At 38.2% G+C, this 20,071-nt stretch overlaps 1 protein-coding gene across 6 annotated transcripts in view; it reads left to right on the top strand.

Moving 5' to 3' along the window:
* Positions 1-20,071, top strand: part of MCC (MCC regulator of WNT signaling pathway) — a 180,902-nt gene that overhangs the window by 93,909 nt on the left and 66,922 nt on the right. The window contains exon 1 of one of the 6 annotated variants that reach the window (XM_068176006.1): positions 8,878-8,995. The exons of the other annotated variants lie outside the window; for them this stretch is intronic. Coding sequence (XP_068032107.1) covers positions 8,993-8,995 — 3 coding nt within the window. The 5' untranslated portion in view covers positions 8,878-8,992. Of the gene's footprint in view, positions 1-8,877; positions 8,996-20,071 lie in introns of those variants that run through there. 6 annotated transcript variants of the gene reach the window in all.

The raw sequence follows: 20,071 nt of genomic DNA on the forward strand, positions 1-20,071 counted from the left end.
AAAGGCTGGCATACGCATCTTGGCACTCTTGCTTGCTCACATGCTCCCTCTGTCTTATTAACACCCCCGACCTGGTTATTCACACAGTCTGTGACTTGGGATAAATTTCACCTCCCTAGGGACGGGATACTCTGGGAAGCATAAGCAGTTATCTGGAGGCCAAGAGTGAGAGATCACAGTCCTAGTAGCAGACTTGCTCATTTCTCAATAGGATCCACTTTCTTTTCAGATTTTGGGTACACTGAGATTATTTTTATACTGTTAATTTTCAGATTGAATTTTGGGGAAATTACAGTGTTACAGCCCTACCCATGTGATCACTTTTTTCCTTCCTCAAGGGGATGGCTTCAGTAGTTCAAAAAACAGGCAAAGCTGAATCCTTCCCTGTAGAACTTCATACGTGAGTAAAATGTCTGTGAAAACAGTATCAAAATATTCACCACAGAGGCAGTGGAGATGTTCTGAGAGTTGGTGCTGGCTAGGATGTGAAGACAACAGCATTTTTCTATACTCTTAGGTATCCTGGGGGGAATTAATGGGTCTAGATGATAAAAGTACAAAGCAGGTCTTGAATACTAACAAAAGGTGCTGGAGAGAAACTTCAGGAAGAATCTTGCTGTGAAGCAAGCAGAGTGAGATCTTCTGTCTTGCTGACAAGTTTTGCCAAAAGAGTGGTGCTAGCTTTCCCATTTCAGGAGAGATAAGAGTTCAGGCAGAGAGAAGATCATGGGTGCATTCCTGGTGAGTTACATAGACAGAAGGCACAAGTAGGCTGTGTGACTTAGTCCAACCACAGTGCAGGTGGGAAGTAGCAGCATGGAAGTGTGACAGTATGTGGAGGAGATGGTGATGACAAGGAGGTCAGCTTAAACTGTGACCCTCTGAATTTCCAGGGGAATCATGAGCGACAGTCATGAGGACTGACAAAATAAGTGTTTCCTTGAAGGTATCTCAGCTGAGACAGTCCCATACTGGAAGAGCCTTTCAGAACAAGAAGATGGTGTAATTCTGTGAAAGTTGTGACAGTTTCCCCTCTTGATCTTTGCTCTGGGGATTTTTTCCACTGATTCAGGACAGTTCAGGCTTGATCAAGAACTAAGGTTTGTGCTCATATGGTCTCCAAGGCTTGCATCCGAAGTGGACTTTGCTTGGCTTCCTCTGTGGTTTGACAGTTAGCTTTGCTTTTGTTTTTGCCCTTCGTTAGTGTTTTTTCTTCATTAGAGCTCCCATAAAAAACAGAGGTTTAATTGTAAAGAATCTGGGAGAAATTGTCAGTTTTCTCTGTGATGTAAAGAGTATTTGGGATAAGGTAAAACTGACTTCAGATGAATTCTGAAAAGCTACAGTATGACCTGTGTGCTATACTCATAAGTCATTTTGTGTTCTGGCCATTATAGAATAAAGGAACAGGCTGATATCTGATGCTTTTGCAATTGCTTTTCTCTCTGAAATTAGTTGTGTGTTAGCAGACCTGCAAAGACAAATCTCTTTCTTGCTCAGCTGGATTACAGCGAGCTTGAAAGCAGCAAAGTCACAATTACTCATTTGGAAGTGAACTCCCTCATTTTTTACAAACTATTTTTAGATGATTGTTGAGGTTTCCTCCTCTGGCACAGAATGTTTTTCTGTACTTCACTGAGTTACATAACATCTCACTTAGGTTTTGGAAAGTTCATTTTGACATGCTTGATTATCACATATTTTCAGTTCTTACATTTAGATAGGTAAAAAAAAACGCAGACCAACAACTAGACTTCATTGCTTCCTGTTCCTACTTACTCCTTTGTGCCTTTTGTTATTGTTGCTGCAATCACATACTGACATGAAATTAGTCTTCAGAGTGTATTTGAAAGAAGGGGGAGGGCCAGAGTGCTGTAAGTCATACAGATTCTCTCACCTGGGAATGTGCTGTGCTGCTCAGTAGTGTAGGGCACTGCTGTGGGTTGACCCCCTCTGGCAGCCACTCCCCAGCTGGTTGCTCACCTCCTTCCCCACAGCAGGGTGGGGACAGGATAGAAGGGCAGGCATTTAGAGGGTGTCTCCCATGGTGTGCCAGAATAATGCCAACCTAAAGCAAGATTCTAAGAATGCCAATCAAAACTGTGCTAGGCTATCCAGTTAATGGATTTACAGGCTTTCCTGTGGTGTTGGTCATTTATGACGAGTGTGACTCTTCTAAAGAATTCAGGCACAATTCTTTTATCCTTGTCAGAGATACTTTTGAAGAGAAGCTCTTAATTTTTGTATAAGAGGTAGTAATACAATAATGAAGTTGTCTTGATAGAAATCAAGTTGTGCTGAGAAGTTTGCTTTGTTCTAAATTTAAGTTGTTTTTTAAGGATTTTAGGGAACAAATAATTCCATGCTTTGCTTTGTGTTGGACTTTCTTGTTTTCCTTTCTTCTATTTCAAATACACCTTTATGTTCTAAAGGCAAGAGATGAAGAGGACTTAATGCAAGAACAGGATTAAGGTTTTCAAAGAACACTAGTGATGCAGAGATTATTTGCTTGTCTGTTGCTGTTAGAGCAGGATGTTATTTCTCATTTCATGTTATTTCTCTTTATTTTGGCCCTAACACTCTTGTCTTGGTGTGCCTTATGTATTTCTTTGTTTATTGTGTAGTATTTCAGAGCCTTTTGGAACTCTTCAGCATGTCTTAGATTGTGGAAACTCAGAGATGTCTCTTGGGAGATTGTTGAACTGAACACAATCATATACTCAGAAAAAAAAATCATAATATACTTTCCTTTCTTACTGTCCTGTATTAAAGTTCTTGTTACCCAAAATGCATTTCCATATTGGGTGCACACCTTGGAAGTAGCAGCTCCTGCTCCTTGCCACTTACCCAGATTAATAATCTCAACTTCATATGTCTCACAAGTGTGCAAATCTGTAGTGATGGCAATAGCACTTGAGAGTAGGTAGATAATCATGCAAAGCAGTCAGGTCAGTGGCTTTGTGCTGCTTATTGTACTTTTCTGATCCCTCAGTATCTCATTCTCTGCTTGATAATTCCATGTTTTAGGATTTAGTGGATTTTTCCACATGACTTCTTACCTGAGTTGCAGACATGGCCTGTCATCTTATTTGCTCTCAAACATGACTCCTTCCATAAATGCACAGTTTCTTCTCCTGCTGCTTCATTTTCCCTCTATGCCTCCGTCAGGGCCCAGCTGCACCATAACTCACTATTGGTGCATTATCATCCCATTTTGTGCTATCTGGCCTTCTACCAAAATCACTTCAATTTTCATACTGTCTTTGTAAAACTTATGTACTGTTTCTCATTCTTCACTGATCTTTCCAGCACCAGCCTGTTTACTCTTACTTGCAGATGTCATTAGTCCAATTTAGTTCCCTTTTATAGGTATTGAAGTTAGGTAAGGTGGGCCTCACCAGCTGATGCCTCTTCACAGTTTAATGGCATTTTTGCTTACTTTATGGTGTCATTGTGTATGTCTGACTGTAAGTTGATTAAATTTGAAATTAATTATTCCTGAGACACTTGAAGCTTTTACTTAAATGGGATATATTTTGTAGTTACCACATCCAGTCTCCTTCCATGGAGGTTTTCAAGACCCAGCTGTGCAAAAAGTCCTAAGCAGCATTGACTCTACTGTGAGCACAAGATTGTGCTAGAGATCAACCATCCAGCCTGAGTCATTTCATGTTTCTAGAGCAGTCATCAGCCTTACACCATTCCACATCTTTCAGATTCACCACTCCTGATCCTTCATGTCTCTGGGTTTGCTTCCCTGGTTACACAAGGTTAGGTATATTGGATTAGCTCTATCTTTGTGGGTTTTAAAATATAGGTTGCATTTCCAAACATAACTCATGTACACTGACAGATGTATCTTTATCAGCTGATAGATCCTTTGTAAAGAACTGATTTGGTCACCTTTGAAAATGAGGATAAGAATTCTGTTTGTCAGCTGGGCTGGTATTTCCATGATGTCTGACAGCAGGGCACATTACTATGATTAATTTATAAAAGAAAACAGGGTGTTCTGAAATGACTGCAGGGCATGGCTTCCATGAAATGTGAATAAGTTGCAACTAAAATAATATAATCTAATATTTCAATTCCCATCTGAGGTCCTGCTTTCTTAACTATAAATAATGTACAACTCTCTTTTATGTATAGTTCTGGACACTAGTGCTCAGTGTAGGTTTTATATATCTCTGTTCTTTTTTAGTTAATTTTCTCTTCTGCCTTATATCTGCTGCATTAAAATATTTTAAGATGTGGAGTGGTGATCTAGAAAGCATTTTTTTTGTTGGTGTCTGGTGGGGGCTGCATAAGCTCTTCTAGTTCCTCTGTTCAGTGAAGACAGATTGAAATATCTTGACTTTAACACCTACTATGCATTTTCCAAAACAGCGTTACTAAGTTTTAATGTCTACAATGGGTAAAAAAATCGTTTCCCTATTCATTGCAGTACAACAATAAAAGCTTTTCTTTCATTCTCTCTGTGGTTTTGCTTCACAGAGATAAAATCACTAGTGCATTTGTGGTTTTATGTGAATGAAATTAGTCTTCTCAATTATTGTTTCAAAACAAGCTTTCTAATGCCTGTTGTCCTAATCTAAAAAATTAATTATTTGTCACCAGAAAACTAGCACTGTCACCTCACTTTTGATTTAAAAAAAATATTTCAGAGTTTTATTAGTTTCTAAAATGACTGTTTTTTAATGTTACTACTGTACTGTATAATTCATGCGCATAGAATAGGATGGTAAGCAGAGTTAACCTTATGGTGTGCATACCAAAATATGTTCATAAAATTCATTGGGGTCAGGATGGTTGGGTGATAGGACCTGTGCTCTGGGAAATGAAACAACTGGATTCCAATGCCAGATCTGCTATTTTCTGTCTGATATCTGAAAAAAAAAATCAATCCCATTTATTGTTGTCTCTGGAAAGAAATACTGCCCACTTCTGTCAAGTGTTTATATGGTACCTTACTTTTCACTCCAAGATTTTTACAGTATTAGTAGTTTTACATTCTCACTCTGCCTAGGAAATCTCAGGGATCCTTAACCAGTAGTGTATGATGTTTTTAGGCTTTAATTCAGAAGAGTTGATAGTAATAAGCCTCCCAAATCTTACTTTCTATGTACTACAGGAATTTCTCAATGTTCTGCTATTGTTGGTGTTATTTGGACTCTAAGAGTATGAAATAATTTGGGTTTTGTTTTTGTTGGGGGGGGGGGGATTCTTTGGTTTGTTTTAGACTAATTCTGTAAGTAACCTAATTCTTTTAAGCCATGATGTTACTTTGTTTTTAGCTGGGTGAGAGACTTCAGTAAAAGGTGATTGAGATCTCTTTTTTAAATCCCTGCCCATGTAATAGTTTTCTTAATTGTTTGAAATGGCATAGTAGTATTGTGTTACAATAGGCATGGAAGAGTCTCATCTTCTGATTATCTGTGGGGAGCATGGAGGAGGAAGATGTAATAGTTTCAAAGTGGATGATTCAGACTGGTGGGAGAAACAGCTCCATCCCATGTGTAAGGATTAGAAACCCAAAATCAGCTTGGATAAAATTAAGCTAAAATGTGTAAGGCCTGTTGGGATTTTGAAGGGCTGGGGTGTTCCCATCTGCCTTCATTCTGCCTGTAGCTGAGAAGTGGGTTGAGCAGACAGAATGGTTAATTCTCACAGTTTCCATAATTTTTGTTGGCAATTCAGACTTGTCCATTGATAGTCACATAGCTGAGTATGTAAAACAAACCCCGATTTTCCCTTGGCTGACTGTGCTGCATTTGTATCTCCTGCACTGTGTAGTTCTGAGATATGGAATAGCACTGGAACTGTTGAGTTGGTAATGCTGCAAAAATGTGTGTGAGTTGTGCAGAGAGATGTTTATGTTTAAGTGTAATGGTCTTGCCTAGAGACATCTGGTTTATACTGTCCTTGAATTCTTTTCCAGATCTCTGTCTTGTTTTCTGATTTTGTAATGTAATGGAACATTTACTATTAATTAGAAAAGCCCTTAATGCCCTTACTTAAGAAAAGCAACTAACTCAAATCTCAGGGAACTCAAGTATATTAGTTCGAAGCAGGGTTGTCTAATTCACAGCATCATTTACTGACCAAGTCCCCACAGTTTGCATTACAACATTTGGGAGAAGTTGGGGGTAGCTACAAGGGAAGCATATGTAAGCCCTACAACTGCATGTGTCTCTAGGTACACAGCCTGGTATGGTATGAAAAGAAAGGGAGGGCAGAATTAATGATTCCATAGTATGGCTGGTGTGTAGCACTGAATGATACAACCAGCTCTGAGCTTCAGGTAGAAATAATTGCAAGGAGGGCTGCAAAATCAGTGATACAAACCTCTTACTGACAGAGACTTTGGACCACTGTGGCTCAAAAACTTGGCTAGTCACAAGACATGAGCATTCCTGCTCTGTTTTCTAATAGCAGCCTAAACTGGAATTTATTCTCATCTGAATATGGATTGGGAGAAAGATTAGAAAGATAAGGGTGCCCTTTGGTATCCCTCATGTTGCAGTCTTGCAGACTTACTCTGAATGTCATGCTTTGCTGGGCAGTGGAACTGACCTCAGCAAAATATCTTAACCAGGTTAATACAAATCCAGTTTTGACCCACAGCACCTGAAAAGATGGTGTAATATTCTGCTAGTGCAGTGGGGAGTGTTTCAGTCTCATTATACATTTATAAATGGAACTCGAATGGATGTTTTTGAGTGTGCATGAACTGTGCATGATCAGAGCTTAGAGAAGCAGGTTATAAATTTCTCTGGTTCTCTGTTGAGATTGGGCAAATGGGAAATCTTGGTAACAGGATTAAAGAGCACTACAAATTACATTTACAGAAATACTCTACTGGAGTTATTTGAAAAGATAAATGTGAGAATCTCATATAGCTGGTGCACACAATCTCAGGAAACATTTCTTCCCTTCCTGCTTTTCACATACTTTCCTTCAAGAAATACCTGCACTTAAATTTGACTGGATGTGGATATATGGTATGTTAGGACTATGAAAAATAAAAACTGAAATTTACATATCCTAGACAGCTAAACCACATTATGCATGCAATTATATGTTTGTGATTACAATTTCATTGAAGTGGAAAGGAACAGTAGGACTGAGTCTTCTTTTGTCTCCACTGTGGTGGTTTCATGTAATGTATTTTGTATAAACTTTCTGTCCTCTGACCAGATTTAGTTCTTTCAAAGCATGTCTTGGAACACCTTTTTACTCTGAAATATACAGTGTATATCAGTATGTTTTTATTCAGATTGGCACAGGCTTTCAGATACACTTTCTGGTTCTGGAATCTTAGAACAAGACAAGAAAATAAATTACTTTCCCTCATTTTCTGGGTCAGGTCCGATTTTATTTTTTCCTCTTTGTTTTAGTGGACATTTGGATTCCTGATGATTAGAGTGCTTTACAGTGATGTTAGCACAGTCAAATTGGCAGGAAGATGTCCCATTGTATGACTCAAGAAAGAGCAAATTCATGGCTGCGTCTGTAGTTCTTTTACCCTTCCAGTTGTTGAGACTGCAAAGAGTATTTTGCATAGTGCTTGGAGATAATGCTCAGTGGGTGACATTGAACTGTGTCTGGAGCAATAATTTCAGGTCATGAGGTAGGGAGGGATTCTTCCTTCAGAGGAAAACTGCTTGTTTGCTTATTCCCCAGCCCTAACCTCCTCAGAAATTATAACATCTGGGTAGCTAGAAGAGCCCCAAACTCAGTCCTAGATTCGCTTAAGGAGTAAACATTTAAATAAACAGTTAAACATACGTTACAGAATCAGCTGTGTGGTGTCAAGGGTTTGTGTTGTGAGTCCCAGGTCCTGCAGTCAGATTTCCTCCAGCATGGAAGTAGTAGGGCCTCTGGTGAGTTTAGAGGAAGAGTAAACAAAATAGTGATGGGGAAGTTCTGTTGCTAGGACAGCGAGCCTCGTATCAAGCACTGAACACTCTTCTGTGGCTGTTCCCAGGAGTCTGGGGAGTGCAGGAAGAAGAATGTGTTCGACTGATCAGGGTCAGGTTTGCAGGCATTGCTGCTTCTTCCTAAGTAGCCACTTCCAGCTTTGCTGCCTGTACTTAAGTGAGCGCTGTGCAACTTGTTTCGAGCTTGGCTCTTTGTAATAAGAGTTTTGTGTAAATTGAAGTCTGGGTCCATCTAATGAGAAATTCAACCTGAGAGTTGGATGAGATGCCTGAGGCAAGTAGCTGTCTGTGAAAGAAAGCCATCAATACCTTCTTGTTTAGGACAAAATACTTGAAAATGGACTGAGACAGCTGGGGACTATGACTGGGCGGAGGAGGAACACTCACCTTCTTACTGCAGTGTAAAAATAGAAAACAACCGGTGTTAATTTTCTACAGCTGCTACTTCTTTTAAAAAGCTGTTTTATCTCAACAGGATTTTAAAAGTTTGTTTTTCAGTATGTATTCCCAAATACTCTGGCACATGGTGCAGTTAGGTGTATTTCAACAAAGAAATATCATAAAGAATTCCACTATTTTGAGCAGGTTAAAAAATCCCTCAACAAATCAAACACAAAACCATCAATAAATAACAGACTGCTTTGTAAAATGGCTGCCTTTTTTCAAGCAATAACATGTATTAAAACTTGACCCTTGCTGTTGTAAATCTGATCCCTGTCACACAGTCTCTTTTAAAATATCTGTTTACCGACCTTAATTTCTAGAAAGAGTCTTTGAGCTGTTATGTTCTAGGGCTTTAGCTGCTGCATACTCAGCATTGCAGCTGAAAGAGGCAGGAATGGTGACTGCAAACAGAGAGGGTACTAATTGCTCCCCGCACTTAGTTAAATAGCTGCATCGATGCATAACAGCAGGAGGGAGAGGGTTAATGAGGGGCTAATTCCATCCTCGGAGGGACCCCAGGGCTGAATGGAAACAGCTGCTGCACTGCAGGCTCTAGGCTGCACGGCGAGTTGCTGGCAGCTTCGGTGAAGGGAGGGAACAGGAGAAGAATGGTATGTGGGGAAGGGAATAAACAATCCAGAAAGAAGAGAATATCTAAAAGTATCTTATGTCGAGATCCTGGAGAGAGGAGAAATCACAACAGGCAGGAGTGGAGAAGAGTTGGAATTGAAGACTGGAGGATCGGGTGCAGCCACCTGTGAGCCCTTGACCTCCCCCAGTGAACATCAAGGCTTACAACTAAGTCATCATGGCAGAGTGTAAGTATAGCTTGAATATTGAAACAGCATATTGAAAATATACACTTAGCTGAGCTAGTGGGCTCTGATGGAAGGTGTGGGGATGTTGCTGGGGATGAATGTATGTGGCAGTGCTTCACCATAAGTGCATGTTTCTGATGGTATTTGTCAAAATATGAATATGAAAGTAGGAGTTTCATTCACTGAAATCAGCCACTCAAGAGTCAAGTTACCCAAGAGTCAAGTTGTTCTACAGTTCTGTAGAATACGAATAATTTGGGTAATTGCCATCTCTGCTACATACCATGATGTCACTTGTAAGTTGCCTTCTTTCTTGTACCCGTTGGGTGTGTAGACATGTCTTGTGTTGCTGCTTGCATATCAGCAGCTGTTACCAGCATTCATACACAATAAACCCCCAGAAATGCTTTAGCTGAAGAAAGAGCCTGCCCGCTTCATGGAGGGGGAACTGCTAATACCCTTCCCACTGCTTTCTCCTGAAGACCTGTGTTTTTCCTTGCAACTGATACAGTTATCTGAGATAGGGGTGGTGTAGAGGACAGACAACTTTGAAATTCTCAGCACAGAGAACCATGGAATATACCCAGGAGAAATACTTGAGAACACAAGGATTGCTTAAGTGCAGGCTAGATTGTTAATGTAGTGGAAGTCAGTGATGTAATATATGCGTAGTTTGAGGTTGCTGACAGTAAAAAAATCAGCGTGGCCAGCTGTACAGCCAGGCACTGTCCCACAGGGCTGTGATGTGTCAAGCACCAGAACTGTAAAACCAAAGCAGTCCCAAGAAAGGCAACAGAGAGGATCAAAAGTGGAAGAGGTTGTCCTGTTAAATAGATTAGGTTATGTTAGCCTCAGACGATAAGGAAGAAAAAGGGGTATATGTTTTGAGAGAGCATTATAAATTCACGAGTGATATGAAGGAGATCAAAAGGGACAAAAGTTATCCATGAGGTGCAGAATGTGCAAAGCAATACCAGAGAAGCTTTACAAATGTGTAAAGATAGTTCTTATGTGTTTTCTTCAACTTCTCTCTGATTTGCCACTCTCAGAGGATGCTGGACTGTCAGCCTCTGGTCTGGTCTGATACGCTTTTTGACACAGGAATCTACTTTAAGATGGAAGAACTGATTTTTTTTTTTTTTTTCACTGATGTTTCTTCAGTTACATTAGAGTGATCACTGTTTTATTCTTTAAATTACATTAATGATAATATTTCTTGATATGTCAAGATTTTAGAGCCCAAAGAAACAATTGTTGGGAATGTAAATGAAATTGAATGGAAAAAAAATGCACCAATGTAACTCTTCACCTGAACTGTGAAGTATTCTGTTAAACAGATGGTAAAGCCATGAAAAATGAAAAAAAGTAACTTCCACTTTCATTCTGCTAGATTACTGTATGAGTAATATGCCACATGCTGTATAAATATTCAAACAAGAATGCTGTATGAATGAGGTACGATTTTTATGAAGAATTAATGCAGAATAGCTTTACAACTTTGGAATCAGCAAATTTTTTGACTTACATGCTGTTCAGGGGTGAAAAATAAGCCATGTGTTTGATGGAATAATGGAGTGTTGATCCTTTTCTGTCAGGACAATTAAAATGAGTAAAATGTTTGCCCTACTTTAAACAGATAAGGAGGTGCTGCTTTGTGTTCCTCTTAAGATTAATGTTTCTATATCGGCAGCAGAGAGCACAAGATTTATTTGTAGAGCCTTATGTAGATTTACAGCTGTGCCAGTTACTGCTTGAAAGCTTTTTATGTCATGCTTGCAGTGAGTCTTTTTGTATGGGTGAATGTTAGTGAAAGTGGTCATAAAAAGGATGCAGACATTTGAAGTGTTAAGTGGGATGTGTGACACATACAAAGCCTTTAAATTATTAATTTTGTCTTGTCATGACCCCTGATTTGACTTTTTCATATGTGCACGTGTAGGCATGCATTTGTGTGATATAAACATAAAAAATGTATTTTGTCAAAATACTGTAGAAGCATGTTTCTGTGCTGTCCTGACTTCCTTAGAGAATTAGTAATTTTTTAATGTTATTATTTGATGATTTAAAGCAAAGAAAATTATACTTAAGGAGAGAACAACAGTCTCAGGGCATGTGCACTTATTTGAGTCCATACTGTGGACTCATTATGCAACTCCTGTTTATTTAATAGGATTGCGTGGGTGAAATACAGGGTTGAATTTGGCATTCAGAGTCCAAGATAAGGAGTGAATCCGCCTTGGGCTTGGTAGAGACAGACACATAATATTGGGAATACTATGTAAATTAATCTCAAAATGTTAGAGCAATTGCTGGTATTTTGTGTGACTGAAACTTTCAAGTTTGTAATTATAAGCATCTGTAATTTCAGTAAGTGCAATTAAATTTTGAGTGTGTCTATATACAAGTGAAGATTGTCTGGTAGACACATTTGAATCTTCACATTTATTCTTTTTTAGATAAATTGCAGAGAAAAATTAATATAACATTAGTAGTCTTAACCCAAATATGAAATAGTGGGTTAGAAAATGGCTTTTCATTTGCGGAAGTTTTTGACATTTAAGAAAATTGATGTACACTTCTTGAGGAACAAGAGAATATTTTTTATACCAGTTGAAAAAGATACTAGAGACATCCTCCCTTGAAGAAAAACTGAAGTTCATCTTCCAAGCCTCTGTATCTGAACTTACAGTAAAAAAGAAAGAAAATTATTTCATTGTGGGAAGAGAGGTAAAGAGAAAAACATATAATCTTGTACCAGGGTTTTCCAGACACCTTTTTCTTCCCACAAGTTTTGCAGACAGAGTTTTGAACTGGGCTGAAATTCTAACCATTGTATTCATGAACACTTGGAGTGGCTTCAGGTTCATAATTACTGTCTGTGCCTCTGAATTATTTTTGATCCCATCTTAACAAATTGCTGTCACCAGTTGACTCAAATGATCTGACTTGGTTTTTTCATGCGACAGACTCTTGATTCTCTGCAAATTTTACAGCTACTTGATTTTATATTGGGAGAAGCCTGCTAAATAAATTGCTGAAAAAGTATGAAGCCGTTTGGAACAAGATGCTGTGCCTGAAGCTACAGACAGAGATACCATGTTGGGTTATTAGTCTAGTGCATGACAAAAAAATATTTCTCCTGAATGGAGTCATATATCCAGGTGTTACTGAAATACAAAAAAAATTACCTGTACAAATACTTATTCAGTAAGTAAGATGAGGTCTGCCAGCTGTGCAGATTTATCTGTGTTAGTGCAATTGATAATAAACATTTATCAATGTTTATTTTCACCTTCTTAGTTTGTGCACTGGAGGTTCTATTGCTTTAAGTGTAAGCTGTATCACTGGAAAAGAAAAATGTATTCATGCAGTCTAGTTTTTTTGAACAGCTCTGGTTCATGAGCAGCATATCTTTGTACTGTTTGCTTCATTCCAAAGGTAGTTGCTATCAGAAAGGAGTTTGAGGCATCATGCAGAAATATTGCATAAGGTTTTCTGGTGGCTAGCACTAGATCTGAACATTCAAATAACTGGTATCAATTGGAGGATGAAAGGTGGTGGAGTGCATTTTCAGTTTCTTGTTTCTCTGACACTGCTTTTATCTTGCAGGAAAAAAAAAACAACCAAACAAACAAACAAACAAAAAAAACAAACAAAAAACACCTCTAGTGAGTTTCAGTAATGCAAGTTGTGTTTTTCCAGATAGAAGAAGGGGCTTAAAGTGGAATTTTATTTTTCAGTAAGAGATTTCTATCAAAAGAGTTATGCCATAGAGAGCAAGAACTTAGTTAAGTAGGGCTATGAACTGTTTTTAGAAAGGGGCAGCAGTTTGTTAGGCTAGAACATAGCAGATGTGCTTGAGCCTTTTCTTTATTCAGCATACTTTCTTTAAGAATCTTTACACAAGTATAAAAAAAAAGTATTGATGTACTGAAATCCAGATAAGCAGATACATTTTTTAGCGTTTTCTGTTGTAAATAAACTCCTCTAGCAGTGTTGTTGTAATTGTTGACATTCTCACTTCCTTGTAACATACTCACTCTTGGAGATGATTCATCACAGAGCCTTATCAGGCTGTATTTTGCAACAGTAATTGTTTTGTATCCAATTTGTTAAAGTTATAAATTGAATTCTGACATCCAGTGCAGTGGAAAACCTCAACAGGAAGTAATGCTAACTGCTCCTGCAGTTTGCCATCTACTTGCAAAGCTTTCAGTAAAATTAGTCAGCTTTCCCCCCGTATATTGACCAGGTAATAAGAAAGAGGAGGCAGTGAAAAATGCAAGACTTGTGATTGAAAATGCCAGAATGTACTGGGTATTTCTTATTAGAGAAATACTCAAAGATGACTCGCACAAAGGTTTATGGCATGGAGCTAGAAACTTCTTGCACCAACTGAAGTTACAGTAGCTTAAGTAATTTTCCTGCCTTGGATTTGTAGTAAGTCTGAAGAAACTTAACTGTCCATGGAGAAGTTGTGCATCCAATTTTGGTTGGCTTGTGAAGATTACTGGGCAAAAGAACTGACTTCTGCCTAAAATGGCAAGTTCTGGTCTAGGAAACAGTTGTTTGTGCTAAGAATTGACATGCAATAGTGAGACAATGACCCAGGAATATAGCATGGACTAGTCTGAGGTTTGCAGCCAGGAGTGTAAATGTGGTTGATACTTAAAACCCTGTTACCCTTATAATATGTTTTCTTTCTAAAAGCATTTTAAAAACCACTGCTTCAATGTGAGCTGGGCAGTCAGAAGAGGGAAGAGGGAGTGGCTGTTGGCCGGAGCTTAAAGGAGCAGGGAAGAAGATATGAAGGTCTCAGAGGTGCAGCTAACCTTGGGAAGGTGAAATAATTAAGAGCTGTACTGAGTGTCTTTCATTAAGCAAGTACATGTGCATCCAGGGAATTTTGCTGTCACATCTGGGAGCTCCAAAGCTGATTAGCTGCTTCTAAAAATCATTTTAGAACTGTACTTTTGGAAGTTACATAATGGACATTCTAATGTAAAGCTCTTTAGGGTATAAGCTGACTAAGGAAAGCTGGAGAGATGTTTTCTTTCTGTGAGTTTCAATTGGACATCCTAGAGGATTTGGTGGATTTTTTTGTTTGTTTTCTGGGTTGAGTTGTTTTTGGTTTTTTTTTTTTGGTTTTTTTTTTTATTGCTTATGGTAGAAACAAAATGCGGATTTGACCTGGGAATAGAGATGTTATTTCTCTATGTTTATGGTGACAGGAGATCACATGGGTCATTATAGAGACAGAGATCCTTAGTATCATTGTAAGTAGTTTTCTTGCTATTCCACAGTCCTATCTTTCAAAATCAGAAGTTATTTTGAGATAGTTTTTGGAAAGAACTCAAGAACCATTAAATGCTTTAGTAAATTATTATTAAATTAGCATAACAAGTATATCTAATGTTTGAGTGGTTCTTGAATGTGATGTGTGTTTTGAAAGATCTGTATTATTGTCAGAAAAAGCTGAGGCTGAAGGAGCAAGTTCAGTTGTTACAAAAAATGGCAGAACTCTTGGTAAAGAACCCAGTGTGGACGAGCTTACACCCTGTCTGTAATGTTGCAGCCAGCACTGTACTGTGAGTCACCATAATGCTAAATGCAAAGGATTGAGTGAGGTGCATTCTTGGGATTAGTTTTCCACTAATTTTGTTCCTGAGAGGAAAATAGTGTGCCTGTCAATTCAAGGAACTGGAAAGGAACAGAGAAAAGGAGTTTGGCATTCTGAGATTTCAAGGGAAAAGGACCAGCAATGAACCTTGCTGTTTTTCTCCTCTATTAATTTTATCTGGGGATGTTGGGCAGAAGAGGAGATAGGAAAAAATAAGTCTGTTCCTCTTTCCATTGGTGCAGTGATAAAGAGATAATTTGCCTTACTTAAATAATGTTGAGAGCAAGTGTAAGACAAGTAAGAATGCTGAATGAGTTCACTGAAGGAGGATAAAACCCTTCTAAGACTGGATGAAGGACCTAGCTACGACCCTTCCTAACTCATAATTTTGTAGTAATTTATTATTATTTTTCTTTTTAGTTAAAGGCTGTGATTGCAGGCAGTGTGATGAAAAATGTATACAGTATTTTGTTGTAAGCTTAGTCTCCCCAGAAACCCATTTTCATACCCTGCATTACTGTTGTTCTGCTCCCTCACTGGGAGTGGAAATAACTGCAGGTTCCTCCTCTGGAAGGTAAAAGCAAGGCTGACCTTTCCTGCACAGTGTAGATGCCAGTTCTGAGGCATTGGGTTGGACATGTGTGCTGCCCTGCAGTGCCACAGGGAAGATTCTTAAGAATCCCAAACGAGTGAACTTGGCCAGCATGTAGTTGTTTCTGCAGTCCCAGATTCAAGTGTTAGTCTCCTTTTGTTATTTTTAGGTCTCAGTATTTGCTTTTTCTTCTCATGTCACCTAAAATTTTCTTTTCAATGATATTGTAAACATCTGTTTTAATAGATGTAGAGCCATTAGTCTAGGCCTCGGGCATACTTGGAAATGCAATTTGCACCAGGGTCCATTCATCAAGTGTGAATTGCCAGATTAATTTTTCAAGGGAAAATCTTCCATGATTACATTCTTTGTTTTTTCCTTTAATACGTTTTAAAACTGATCCTGCTCACTAGAATAGCATTTACTTCTTCTGCAGTCTTTCTTGTATTTTCTTTATGGAACAATTTTAGCTTTGATTTAATTGGAGTAGTTTTTTGGTTTGTTTTAAGAAATAGTTTGAAATATTCACAAGTGCCTGCAAATGTTATTTTTCAGATAAGAAAAAAACCAAGCAAATTCAGTTGAAATTGTTTATAAATAATACAAACAGATTGAAAACATCTTCTGCAGATTTTTCATATTAAAACTGTGTCTTACAAAAATTTGGTCTTTGTTTTTCTAGAATTTGAATGGCTCCATCCTGGCAAGTGTTGGCATATTATTTGTTTAGTATTGCACAAGCCTATGAAGTAACTGTCTAATGTTTACTATAACAATAGTTGCCTCAGTTGCACAGTCACAAAATGTCCATTTTGTATGTCACTTTGAAAATATATATACTTTTTATTAGCATGTAACAGTAGTTTCAGACATAAACTTTTAGGGCATATTTGTAGGTAAATCCAGCAATTCAGTGGTACCACTTTTTTTAGTAATTTTGACTTTGCCTTGGGTAGGTACTTACAGGGCTGTTGACTGTGATATTTCAGGGCTGTGCTCTAGAGATCATACGGCTGAAAATGTGTGGGGAATATTGATCTGTCATATCACTGCTTCTGGGATATGGTTATTCTTTTGTGTTTTTCCCTTCCATTTTGTCAGTAAATTTACAGAAACTGAGTTTGATTACATTTATTTCATCATGTGGACCATAAAAAATGCACATTTTATGGGCCGTGGCTAAGAAAAGGTGGCATGAAAATTGTGTAGGACAGAGAAGAAAAATGGTTGAGAGTAGCCACACATTTATAGAGCAATCACTTTAAATAAATGTTGTTTGCAAGTAGTGCTGATCTGTGCTCCTGATGAAATGTAAACTTGACAATGCCTTGGAGTTTTATCTGTAACAAATGTCTATAGCATGCGTTTCATATCTTTTAACTTCTCTCTTAGAAGGATTTTTAAGCTTTGACTTGACTTTTGTTTCTTTTTGTTTGGGTTTTTTTCTGGTTGTGTGAAGCAGTGCTGTGATTTTTTCACACTTACTGTTCTGTGTAATTTTTTTCCTCTGTACCTTGTTCACATGTCTTCAGTATATCTACCATGCCTTAGCATGAAAGTTTCTCATTCATCTCAGCAGGTAAGTGCCAGCCTTGTCTGTGCTTTCCCTGGACCAGCCCTGATAATGATCTGTACTGCCATTTATGAAAGTTAGCAATTCACAGCACAACCACAGCCCTGAGATTGCTGAAGGTTTTATTGTTCTGTCTTCAGATGTGTTTTTCACTATGAACTTACATCACCAACCTTTTCATTCCTTGACTGAAATCCCTCCTTCCCTTGAAGAAGAAAGGTGTCAGAAAATACAATGGATAGACATTTGGTGTTTTGCCCTTTCTGTGCTGTTAGCTGGAGTTCTAACTTGTATTTTCCATGTTGTCCTCTACACCTATCATCTCTCATGTTAAAAAGCAGCTTGGGTTTTCAAAGCCAGCATAGTGTCCAGTGTAATTTGATAACAAAAGAATTGGAATGTTTTCAGAGAAGAGACGACATTCCTAGTATTTAATCAGATGTTTTTATGTATAGTGCCTGTCATGAAACTAAGTAGTTGCAATACACAGAAAATGCCCATGTTGTGGATTATTTGCACTAAACTATGCAAAATGCTAGTGGGAAATAAAAAAGAGGAGAGAATGGCAGAGTCTAGTACTCTCTGACCAGGTTCTTTTAGACAGTCCACATGTGGAAGGTGTGATGTTTAACATCAGATTTACTTATTTGAAGATAGTTATGGTACACAGGATTTCTGTTTTAGCATCATGTCACAAAACACAATGAGAGCACAATACAGATACAAATCAAACACAGCAGAGGGGAGCAATTGCAGTGCACAGCTCAATCACAGCCCAGCCTCTCTGGTTCCCAGCCTCTCTCTAATGTAATCACCAGTACCACCCTGGGCATCCCTGGCCTTGCCAGGTGTAAATGTGTGAATTGAAACTGGCTCAAGGTCATCACTCTCTTTGAAATTCTGTCAGCTGATTATGGTTTTATAGTTTTTATTTTGGGCTGAGCCATGTATAATGCCCCACACTGGCCTGGCTAACACAGAGACGTTGACACTCTTAATGAGCTTGGGAAGAAATGCACACCAGCTCATTTTTTCAGCTGTTGATAGTTGTTTATCAAAATCAAAACCGACCCTCAGGTCCTCTTGGTGTTGAGATCAAGTCAGCTTTTTATGCAACAGCTGTGCTCAGTCCCATCCAGCCACATTCTTCCTGAGCTTCATGTACACATACCCTGACCCATCTTTGATCCTTCTCCCATAGCAGGGCTTTACTGGTCAGCCACAGAGGACACACAGAGAATGAATAAACTGGGCTTTTGGTGTTTGGCTGCATTGTATTGGTATATAGTTTGGTATGATTTTATGGCTCCCTGGTTATGTCAGAAGTTACCTTTCTGAACATCGGTTCCCAAACTGGTGTGCAGTTGTACTGTAGCTAAGGAATACAGGAAATGAGGAAAAAGATAAGATTAGTACTTGGATTTCACAGAGAATTACGTGCATAGGTGCTTTTTGTAATTTCTCTGTTGAAAATAGCAAACATGTGCAGTCAGTACAACTGGTTTTAGCAATATGTTTTAATTAGTTTGGTTCCAGGCTGTGGGAATGAAAAATGTGGATCAGATTTAGTGGTAAGGATCATATTTCACAACGTCTTGGAAAAATGCTGAGTGTAATAGTAATTTTAGTGCTTTTCAGGGCTTTAACCTTATCATTTTTTCAACACCCTCATTCATTGTCCTTTGTGATTTTTCTCTTGGTTTTTTCTTGGCATCAGAGCACGTCTAGCAGTGTGTACAACAGTAAAGTAGTCACCTGCTTCCTTGGCATTCAGTTCATCTTATTATCCCATCTACTTCTGTATTTCTTTCCCACAAAATTGTTCAGGAATCTGACTGCCCACAAATGTTCCTAATTCCTGCATAAAATATTTCACAGCACCAAAACCAGTCTTCAAAGCACAATGCAAAATAGGCATCACATATCATGTCTGCAGTATTGTATGAAATGCTTGTGGAAGCAGGTGGATAATGAGGAAGAAACTGCATTCATAAAGGAGGCTTGATCAGAGGTTAGGAAGTTGTTTTTCCTAAACTTGTTCTTATGTTTTTATAATTATAGTATCTTTCAAAACTTAGCTTTACATTGGTTTGCATTTTAACAAAGGCATATTATATGGTTTGTTACCTTATATTAGTAATATCTTAACAATAATAAGTAATTGTTACTATATATCTAATATATTGAAACCTGACAGGATATATTGGGTATAGCATGTGGTGTGTATTTTTCAGTAAGCAGCAATGCTGTTGTTACTGCAATAAAAGCTCAAGGAAATTGTACCTTCTAAGCTAAGATAGGTAATGAATTTTTTATTTATTCTATGCATCTAATATATTTTCTTCCTTGGATGATGGTAGAGAAGCAAATTGGTTGACTTATCTGACCATTTTTATCTTTGCTTTCGCCTGTTGACCCAGTATGTCCTGTTGGACAGTTTAGGTGCCTCAGCATCACAACAGTGTTTTTTCCTTGATGGAAGTCGAGTAGATGTATTGGATCAGTATAAAGTTTTTTAACAGCACAGGCTTTGTCAGTTGACTGTTTTCTCTATATGAAGTCGGTCTCTCTGCAGTCTGTTGCTTAAAGGTTCAGGCCAGTGTCTTGTACGAGTAGAAATCTTTGTGCTGTCTGTATTAATTTTGTACACTGCTGAGTTTTTGATCTGTTTCAAAATCTTGTATTGCTAAGAGGCAGCCCACCTTGAACTATTAATACATGGTATGAGTGTTAGTCATTATGACTCTGCCTTATCTGTCATTGTTTGCTGAGGAGAGGAAAAAAATAGCATGCTGCGTGGCTACCTACCCCTGTTCGCTCTTTCTCAGTTGTCACAATCCTATAGTGGTTCAGTGCTGCAGAGTTATAATTGTGGTTGATTTACTGGTTGAGATTTTTAAATTGAGTCTTTCCCACTTTAATAGTTTGGATTATCAAACTTGATTTCTAAACATGAACTTTATTTTTCCCCCGCCCAGAATACTTCTGCATAGACTGTAGCTCTTTGCTCAGTTGTTTTTCCTTTTCTGAGTTACAGCAACATCCAAAGATCATGTTCCAGTTCCTGCCTGCCTTGTGATAAAC

The sequence above is a fragment of the Anomalospiza imberbis genome, chromosome Z, assembly GCF_031753505.1.
Source record: "Anomalospiza imberbis isolate Cuckoo-Finch-1a 21T00152 chromosome Z, ASM3175350v1, whole genome shotgun sequence".
Classification (NCBI taxonomy): domain Eukaryota; kingdom Metazoa; phylum Chordata; class Aves; order Passeriformes; family Viduidae; genus Anomalospiza; species Anomalospiza imberbis.